We start from the raw sequence: 10005 nt of genomic DNA, 5'->3' as shown, positions 1-10005 counted from the left end.
GGTGCCTAAGATGGTGTCGGCAGGGACACGAGGCCCGATGTAGCGGTGAGGAAACCATGTCGGTCCATCTCCCCTCACCCGGGGAACCCCTCCCGCCCCGGTGGGGGTGCCTGTACCCGCCGTTAGAGTGAAAAGGCCCCGGGGGGGGAACATTTACATCTTTGTAGGAGGCCGGCTCCTCCAGTGACGGGTGGTGCGCCGGACTGCTGCCGCTGCTGCCCACCCGGGGAGGCGGCTGCGGCGGGGCTTGGCCTTCCCCCGGCTTCTCGTCAGCGGGCGGGCGGGGGAAAGGGCCGGCGGCGGGGCGCTCCCGGCCGCTCTTCTCCGGCAGGCCCCGGCCGGGCGCGAAGCGGCTGCTGGCAGCCAAGGTGTCTCCGCCGCGAGGGTCTTCCTCGCTGTTCTCCTCCTCCTCGTCTTCCTCCTCCTCTTCGGGGGGCTTGTGCCCCTCGACGTCCACCTCGGGCTCATCTTCCTCCTCCTCGTCCTCCTCCTCCTCGCTGCTGTCTTCGCTGGCGAAGCTACAGCTGGTGCCGCCGGGCGACAGGAGGCGGTGCGGGGTGTGCGGCGGCGGGGGTAGCGGGTGGCGATCGCATCCCGCCTCCTCGGGCGGCGGCGGCGGCGGCGGCAGCAGCAGCTGTAGCGGCGGCGAGGCGGAGCGGGCCGGGCCGCCGCCGTGCAGCTTGGCCAAGCTCTCCGAGTCTTCCTTACCGCCCACCGGACGGAAGGCGCTGGAGTGGTGGTACCCACCGCCCCCCTTGCGCCCGCCCGCCGCTTCAAGCAGGTGCGGATGGTGCGTGGGGACCCGCCCGCCGCCGCCGCCGGTCCCCTCGGAGGCGGAGGGAGAGGCGGGCTCCGCGCCGCCGCCAGGGGGCGACTCGAACAGCGGGTCCCTGGCGGCGGCGGCGGGCGGGGGTGCGGCGGCTGGCGGGGTGCCCATCCCCGGCGCCCCGGTGCCCATCCCCGCGCCCCCCGCCTCGCCGCCGGGCTCCGACAGGTCCAGGAAGGCCTGTCGCAGCAGGCCGGCCCCGTCTCCCAGGGAGCAGCCCAGCGCACCGGGGGGCTGCGGCGGCGGCTGCAGGTACGTAGGCACCGGCAGCCCGCCCGGGGTACGGGGCGGCCAGAACATGCAGAAGGGCGGGTAGAAGGCGGCGTCCTTTCTACCCGGCCAAAAGAGCCCCGACAGGCCGCCGCCCGCAGCCGCCCCACCGGCTTTGTGCGCTGCAGCCCCGCCGAGGGCATCGGCCCCGCTGCCGCCGCCTTCTTCCTTCTTATGGCAGAGGCCGAAGGCGGCGGCGGGGAAGCCGTAGGGGTGCGGGAAGAGCCCTCCGCAGCCCGGGAACTTCTGGAGCACGCCGCCGAAGGAGCCCTTGCTCGGCACCGGGATGACCGGGTAGCTCCGTGGGCTCTTCCCGCCGTGCGCCGCCGCCGCCACGGCTTCTTGCAGCTCCTCATCCTCCTCGAAGCGCGGACGCTTTTGGTGCAGCTCCGGCGGGGCGGCCAGGAGGTGCGGGCTCAGCAACCCGCCGCCCACCACGGCGGCCGCCGCCTTCACTGAGCCCAGCGGGTGGCAGGCGGCGGGAGCAGCGGCGGCGGGGGCCGGCGGTGCGGGCGGCAGGGCCCGCTTGCGGCTGCCGCCGTTGAACATGGCCTTGACGTCCTCCCAGGCGAAGACCAGCTCGTCTTGGGGGCTTTTGTCGGTGAGCTTCAGGTGGCGGCGCCAGGAGTTGAAGTTGGCGGCGTCGGGCTGGGTGTACTTGGCGTCTGGCGTGCGGTGGGAGTGAAAGATGAACTTGTTGGGGGAGAAGTACATGCTGCAGTAGCTGCACTTGATGCACTTGGCCCGGGAGCTGTTGTAGCGGGCCGGGATGAAGCTACCGCGGCAGCCCCAGGCGCACTCGTGGGACACGTCGAAGGCGAAGTTATCCGGCAATTTTGGGGGCCGGTTCTCCCCCAGGAACGACTTGCAGAGCCGCTCTGCTTCCCTCTTGGTGATCATGCCGCAGCGGCGGGAGGAGATGGGCATGGCCCCCGCCCGGCGAAGGATCTCCAGCTGCACCGGCGTGCATTGCACGCAGGTGATGCCCAGGGCCACCCGACGATTGTGGATTTCGTTGTAGCTAAAGTTTTTGAGGAGGGTGTTGGAGATCTGCGCCAGGCACAACCGCTCTTGCCCGTCGATGACCAGGGAGACGATGGGGATGCCGTAGAGGATCACCTGCCCCACCTGGTTGGGCTTCATAGTGGCGTGGCCGGCTCTCGGCTGGTTCATGGACTCCGGTGGGTATGCGCTGGACGGCGACGGCAGCAAGATGTCGGTGGGGCCGGGCAGCGGGCTGCTCGCCATCGTCTCAGCGCCTAGGGGGCTGTTCTGCGCCAGCTGCGGATGGGGAGGGAGGAGAGAGACACAGCTCTGTCAGACGGGACCTCTCGGGGACTGGGGGGACCCTCCAGGGATAGGGGTCCCCGCCGCAAGCACTAGCCACCCCCGCCCCACGAGTTTTCAGGAGTGAGGAAGCGCTACCGGAGCGACCGCGGTCCCCGCGTACCTCCCTCCCCGGCCGTACCGGCTCTCCGACGTACGCATCCCACCGCGGGTGCAGAGATGACGGTAAATGAGCGGACCGCTCCCTCCCGTTAGGAAGATGCCCCAACCCACGGTTCATCCCGAAACACGCCCCCCAGCCGTGGGTTAGCCTCCCCGTCCTGGAAACCCGTCGCTGCCCCAGCCGCGGCTCTTCGGCAGGCACCGCGGGCAAAGCGCGGAAGGGGAATGAAGAAAAGTTTCTCTACTCTCCGCGGCTCTCAGCACATCCTCCCCGCCCGGCGCCCGTTACCTCCGCTGCCGCGCTCTATCCGTGCCGCCGCCGGACCCTCCTCCAGCCGTGCCGGCAGCCGGGAGGGAGGTGCATCCCCGCGCCCGCCGCCGCGGAGCAGCGCGACAGCCGCAGCCCGGCCCTCGGTGCAACGCATACGGCAGTGGCTGCGGGTGCGGAACCTCCGCGCCTCGCTGGGCGCGCCCCCCCGTGGGCACGGTGACGTCAGCGGGGCGGGAACGGGGGGGGGCCGGGCCCCACCGTGCTCTCCCCCCCCCCAACCGGGAGGGCGAGGAAAGAGGGGTTGGCGGGGGGGTGCCCCCGGAACCCTCCTTTCCCATCCTCCCCGCACCGAGAGGGATGCGGGCGTCCCGTCGGGGACGGGGCCCCGAGCGCTGCACCGCTCACACCCTGCCCCGGTCCCCGGTCGAGGGAACGGAACAATTGAAAGTGGGATGCACTTTGGGGTTTTCTTTACTTCCCTCTTCCCCTCCTTTTCTTCTTTTTTTCTTAATTTTCTCTCTTTTCCGCCTTTTCCCTTTTGTTCTTTCCCTCTTTCTTCCTTTTTCTCTTCTCTTTTCCCTCTTTCCCTTTTCCTCTTTCCCCTTTTTACCCTTTTTCTCTTCCCCTCTTTTCCCTCTTTCCCTCTTTTTTCCCTCTTTCCCCTTTTCCCTTTCCCCCCACTTCCCTCCCCCTCTTTTCCCCTTTTCCCCCTGTTTTCCCATTTTCCCCTTCCTCCTCTTTCACCCTACTCCGCAGGTCTGAACCCAGTCGCTTCCAAATAACTGCATATACTAGACCTAAACCCCTTTTAGCATCTTTTCATAAACGATAATTTTTAATGGGTGTATCCGAAAATATGGGCGAAGGGAAGGGGGAGGAGGGAGAAAGGATAAAAAAAGTTGATTTCACGACACAGCCGTGTCCTCGTGGGCACAAACAACTGCTGTGAACCGCATTTCCCTTCCCAAATATACCGAGTGATTCTCCAGTCCCACTTGCAGAAGGACCCGATGCCAGGTTGTTATTCCCATGAAGAGCAACACAGCGGAGATACAGTTTTTCCCTAATTGCTTTAAGCCCCGTATTAAGGGTGGAAAAATCCCGTGTCAAACAGTCCGTAGCGGGGTAGCCACGTCTGCCTGCCTTTTGTGGAAGGAATGGAGGGGGAAAAGTAGATTTTCCCACCATCTACCCCCCCAAAACATTGTTAACCTCGTGGGGCTCTGCTCCACGCACCGCGGGATGAGGACGGGGCCGGCAGCAAGGAGTGGGGAGGCCAAACCCGCTTAACTCCGCACCTTTCCAATGAGCAAAACTGTGGAACGGGCTGAAAAACGGGATCAAGAGAACGAAAAACTCGGTTCTAGCTAAAAAGGGGAGAACATCTGGAGCGCCAGTGTTTCCTCATACCGCTCTGATTTTTGTCGTTGTTTAGATGACTCCATCTCTCTTTTCCTCTTTACGCCCGATTCCAAACCTTCCTGCACACTTGGCTTCAAAAACTGGTGTTTGAGGGTTTTTTTGTGTTTTCTTCCTTCCGTTTTCCGCATCTCTCCCCTTGTTTTTTTTCTTCCCGGGCATCACAGATCCAGGCAAAAATCTCCGCACCGACCTTTCCCAACACATCAACGCTAAAGCGCACCGACTCTTTCCACTCTCACCCCTAGTAGCGAAACGGAGCCCCCCGGTTTGCTCGGGTCGCTGCTAACTTTGAAATAATAAAGAAAAAAAAATAAATCACACCTCTCCTTATTACTTCTGTCACTTCTGATTAAACCCTGCTCGCCCCCGTGCCGCCACTGTCACACGGGGACTTCCCCTTTCCCCCCTCCCTCCTACTTCTCTCGTCTCCTGCACGGAGCCTGCTGCTTTCATGTGAGCAAGAGCTATAAGCCTCGCGTTGGTGACATTTTAATCAATGCTTCCTAGCCAGACTGACATGAATTTTACACTTCAAAACTCTCCTCCGCCGGCTAATTGATTCAAATTGTTTTATTGGTTAAACCCGTGTCACACATTGTATGATCTATTACCACACCACGGAGAAAATCTCCCCTCCTGTCTTCGCTTCCTGGTCGGCACCAGGAGGAACGGGGCACGGGGTACTAGGGGTGGATTTTGGGGACAAGCCGCCTGTTCTTGCGGGCCCTCGGTCCCTGCATCCCTGCAGCTGCCGCTCCCCATCTCACAGTCACCCGGTGGCTTTTTCCCCCGTGGTTCCCGGGAGAGCCAGGGATGGACAATCTCGCCTTAAGCTCTAAGCCCGCTGTTGGAAGTGAAAGAAAAGCGGATGCAGGAGGCAAAAGGGATGAGAGGGCGAAAGAGATAAGCGGGTTTTGTAAAGGGCTTTCAACGAAGCAGCCTGGGAGAGTCTGAAAACGCGCGATTGGTACGAGGGAGTCCTTAGCCGACGCCGGCGCTTTATTTTGTGATGACTAAACGAAAAGCAAAATAAAAGTGTTTGTTCACCTGCTCGGTGCTATTGAACCCCTTAAATTCTGTTGGGAAACTTGAGGATCTTCCTCAATTTCGCGCATAGGGGAATAGTCACCATGGGGACTGGGTGTATACATTCCAGTGGAAGGGAGAGGGTGCAAAACCACTGCCCGCAACCGTACCGAGGGGCTTTGGCTCGGTAAATCTCTCCAAAGTGGGAACAGAGACTGACCCGCATCAACACCTTAGAGAAGTGGAGCAAGTGCGCACCGTTCTCTACTTTTTTTCCCTACTTAAGCCTATTGGGAAACCTCGTAGGGTAGGTAGCAAGACCCTCGTGGGCTAGGTAGGAAGACCCTTGTGGGGTAGGTAGCATGGAAGACCCTTGTGGCGTAGGTAGCATGACCACAGTATGGGCACTTGGGAGCCAAGGAAAGCCAGTTCACCCAGGGGCCGGGCAGCTCCCGCAGGTGACCCCCAAGGGGGCAAGGCCCGCGGGGCTGCTCCGGCCGCGGCCGACCCCATCGTGGTCCCCGCAGTTCGACTGGAGCCCATCCTGGGCCCCGGCAAGGGGCGGGAGGGAATCCCGAGTTGAGGTGGGGTGTCTGCATTCATCCCCCCGGGTAGGTGCAGACCTGGGTTCCTGTCCTGCTGCCGCTTCCAATTACTCCCGTTATTTCGTTATTTGCTGTTGCCGTTTACAACACCTGGGTTGGAGTCACCTCCTCAGAGAGGAGAGGGGAAGGTGGACAGACTTCTCCCAGAAGCCTGGAAGTGATAAACCATATAGTCCTGGCTCCTTTTCCCCTCTTCGTTCCCTATCGCAATTTTGCCTTGCAGGGCTGAGCGGGAGGCGACAGCAGTAGCTGCGAGTTGCCTCGTGTGAAAACGAACAGCTGAGGAAAGCGGCCAAGTTTCAAGCACCCCAAACAGCCCTCACGGCCTTTATTTACTTCCATAGCACTTAAATATTGAGGCAGAGAGGCTACAAGGTGGGAGATAACCTTCTGCGTTTAGAAAACCACAAAGAAGACCACCCCCAACGCGTACACATGTCCTCCTCCCGCCTCTCCACATCCCGTTGAAACTCGCAGCAGTGTTAAGTACCATACACACAAGGTGCCGTTGTACGTTATAAAACCGCTTCACTGAACAAATTTTAGGCAGCGAAGGAGGTTTTAAAAATACTTGTAGGTAGATTTCGCTTGCGCTGCTTGGTCCAGAGAGAAACTCTTGTATATGTATATTAATCCCGTTTTATTATATTGAGCAGAAAGAAGACAGGGCGTTGGAATAGAGGTGGTCCCATCTGGAAAACCCCGGAGCTCATTTAGATCACATCACTTCGGGCTTTTGTCTCTGCTCCTGAATAACCCAGCTAGACACAATAAAAGGGCAGACATCTCTCGAGGAGGGTTGGTTGGGTTTGTTTTGTTTTTTTTTTTCAGTGGCAAGAGGACGCCTCAGAAGATGCATCTGTAATCATAATAACGGGAGAGGGAAAGACTCAATGTGATCTTCTCCTGGCTCTCGAAAGGCACCGGGAGAGTTTAGGGATGGGGCATTTCTGGGTAGTTTGATATCCCTCCGGGAAAACCAGCACGGCGGCTTGAAGGAAAGGAATCAGCATCTTTTGTCTGAGGGAGCTCTCTGAACTTCTCCATTTAATATGTTCCGAGACATCCAAACCCGAGGTGGTCCTCGCCGAAGGTACGTACAGACCTTAGACAGGAGATGCGGATACCTCCGCCGCAGGGTATGATGTTCCCCAGGCATCACCCTCCCGAATAGAAACAGAACCAAAACCGTTCAAAATAAAGGCCATTTGCGTTTTTATTTAATCGTACGGGAAGGGACTGGCAGCCAGGAGGAGACGGGTGCTCCACAACTCGCCTCTAAATGCTAAAAACGGGAGGGTGTTTATGTTTGTCCTGCTTGGGGATGGGTGTGTGTGTGTGTGTGTGTGTGTGTGTGTGTGTGTGTGTGTGTGTGGAACGAGGAGGAGAGCCTCAAGCTTAAATGGAGATATCTTAGTTTAAATGGGGTTAGTGGGATAGGAGAGGAAAATAAAAACCCCAAACGAAAAACACCTCTGCTATCGATTTTTCCTTTCAAACGCATAAATTAAAGCACCCTGAACATCCTCATCAGAAACGTGCCTGCTCCGAAGTATTTAAACGAGCAACAGACTTCCCCAGGGGCAGAAAGGAGGCCCCGGCCGTGCTGTGGTGAGGACCATGGAGCCCAAACTTCTGAGACAAGCGTGACGCCATCGGGCGAAGAGTCACCACGTCAGTAAATAATTCCATTTCGCCTCCTTCAGAACCCAGTAACCTTGGGTGTCTTAGAAAGCAGATTGTACAAACAAGCAATTAAGATGAGCGCTGAGACTTTCAGAGGAGGTATAATGAACCAGCTTTAATTACTATCTTGAAATTAAAAATGTAATATACAGATTTAAATTTATTTTCACCTAAATTGTGTATAAAATTATATGGCTTTCCCCCACCTCCCCTCCTTTTTCCCAGGCTAAGAAACGAATTGCCACCAAGCTTGCCACTAAAAAGTCTGAAGTACTTTCCAAACCCTGTTCCCCAACACGCAGTAATAATGATACATTTATCATTACTGATGACCACCTACTGGTTTATTATTGCTTTGTTGCAACTATTACAATCAAGAGATTTCTTTATTTACTGTTAACATTCACTTAAAGCTGAGTGTTAATGACTCTTCTGAATCCACCAAATAATTTTCTGTTATATTTCAGGAGTAGTTATAGTTTGGATTTTTTTTTTGTTTTCTTTTTTTTTAAGGCATAAAAGGAAAAATGGTGTGTGGTGGTTTGCTCCTTTTTTATTTATATATGTTTTATTCTTAAAAGGCTGTTTGAGAGGATTTATCTAAGTCGGATTTTCAACAAAGAGTTGCAAAAGCCTTGGCGTAATGCACGTACTTGACTGTAGCTAATTATGCGAGTATTTTATTACAGGAGATTCATTCATTATTGATAAATGTTTGCAGTAACTTCCTGCTATGTAGAGTTGTATTTTATGAGGAATAAACAACCTATGGGGATTGGGATTGTTTGGCTTTTACGCTCCTGCACTCTTTGACTGTTCACATTACCCTGCTTCTGGGGTCTGCCTTGTCACCTTCTCCCTCCCTACACCCAAACGCAACTTCTTTCCTCTCCCACCATCACATCTATCTCACCCCCCTCCTCCCTTCACCCTAATTTCAGGATTATGCTTAAAAAAGTGGCTTTCCGGGGAGCGTATTCTACTATGGATACGCCTCTATATAGGCATTTCCTAAGGGTTTGGTGGACCGCGGCGGGCTCCTGCTTCGGGGCAGCCGAAGAGCAGGAGCCGTGCAACAAGCAGGGGACCCGTCGAGGAAAGGCTCGAAGTGAGGAGAGAAAAGGGCTTTCCCGAGGGCTACCCGCTTCGGCTCCAGCTCTCGGACCCCCAAAGCCATAGGGGTGCAACCGATAAGAAACAGTAATTTAAAAAAACTCAATAAACCTGCCGTTTCACCGCCTTTTAAACGTCGGAGCCACTGTCGAAGCGGAGGCGCTTCCCTCCAGCGCGGTGTGCGCCTCTTATCCCACCTCTCCCAAATCATCCCGAAGAGGGTCGCACCGGGTGGGAGAGGCTGCGCTTCCCCACCGCGTTCTCCCACGTTGTTTCCCCTCTCCAGCCTCCTCCATTCCCCGGTTGGCGGCAGGACGCGGAACGAAACGCGGGCGCGGTGCTGAGCGGAGAGCTCCGCGCACCCCCTCCTGTGCCCCCGGGTGGCTGGGAAGTCTCTGCTCCTGGCCTGGGAACTCGCCAGGCCCGCTTCTCCCCCCCCCCCCCCCCCCCCCCAAGCTTCAAACCCGACCCAAAGTTAATAATTTCGAAGCAAAATACCCCAGAATATATATGTATATATGCACATAAACAAGAGAAACCGAAACGAGGAGACGCTTGCCTCCGCTGCAGTCCAAACTTGAGCGGAGCATCCCTCCCCTCTGCCGGAGCCACCGCGCTGCTGGGCTGCCACCTTTCCCCACACCCCGAGGGACAGCACGACCCGGCTACCTAACGCGACAGCAACCCGCATCGCTATTCACTCCGTGACGGGAGGAACACAGCCAAATCAGGGGGTTCCCTCTCCAAGCCGCATACCTTACCTGAGCACCCCAGCTCCATGGGCTCTCCCCGGGCCGGGGGGCAGGATGCGGGCGGGCGGCCGGCTCCGGGCCGCTGTCCGCGGTCGCTCCGCTGCGCGGAAGTTTGGCTCCCGCTTGTATCGCGGCGGCTGTGCCGCGGGTGGGTCGGGACTCGGACGCCTTCTAGCAGCCAGGCAGCGCCCTGCAAGCTGTGCGAGGAAGCCGCCCCCTTCCCCGGCCGCCTCCCCTCGCTGGGGAGGCGGGAGGTGGCGATGGTGATGGTGGGGGGTACCCGCGACACCCCCTGCCGCGCCGCTACCCAGGGACAGATCCGCACCGACGACTGCGGAAGGGGGAGTACCCAGCTACCCACCTTCCCGTCTGGAGTGGAGCGAGAGGAACTCTGTTGCAGGAGCGGATCAGCATTCCCTCCCCCGAAATTCCCTCTCCCACCCCAAATTTTTCCTTGGCTTTCACCCCTTCTAAAAGGTATCCAGGCGGGCACCCCCAACGTGCGAACGCTTTATGGGACAGCAGGAGAAGTCACCCCCCAGCACAAGAGAAGGGGATGGGGGGACACAGCCACCTCCCCTCAAA

At 58.0% G+C, this 10005-nt stretch overlaps 1 protein-coding gene across 3 annotated transcripts in view; it reads right to left on the bottom strand.

Annotated features, from left to right (window-relative positions):
- SKOR2 (SKI family transcriptional corepressor 2) overlaps positions 1-9649 on the bottom strand; it is a 34138-nt gene extending 24489 nt beyond the window's left edge. Inside the window, exons 1-2 of one of the 3 annotated variants that reach the window (XM_062611752.1) lie at positions 9430-9649; positions 158-2377 (exon numbers count right to left, since the gene is read on the bottom strand). In XM_062611752.1, the coding sequence (XP_062467736.1) occupies positions 158-2344 (2187 nt within the window). In that variant the 5' untranslated portion in view covers positions 2345-2377; positions 9430-9649. Of the gene's footprint in view, positions 1-157; positions 2378-2834; positions 3171-9429 lie in introns of those variants that run through there. The other 2 variants (XM_062611755.1, XM_062611751.1) reach the window with 2 other exon arrangements.
- Between the last annotated feature and the right edge of the window lie 356 nt (positions 9650-10005).

This window comes from Pezoporus occidentalis, unplaced genomic scaffold (genome assembly GCF_034315485.1).
Source record: "Pezoporus occidentalis ecotype Australia unplaced genomic scaffold, CSIRO_AGI_Poc_V1 ctg157, whole genome shotgun sequence".
NCBI classification, from domain to species: Eukaryota; Metazoa; Chordata; class Aves; order Psittaciformes; family Psittacidae; genus Pezoporus; species Pezoporus occidentalis.
Note: the sequence above shows the minus strand (reverse complement) of the source record. Positions and strands in the feature narration are given on the sequence as shown.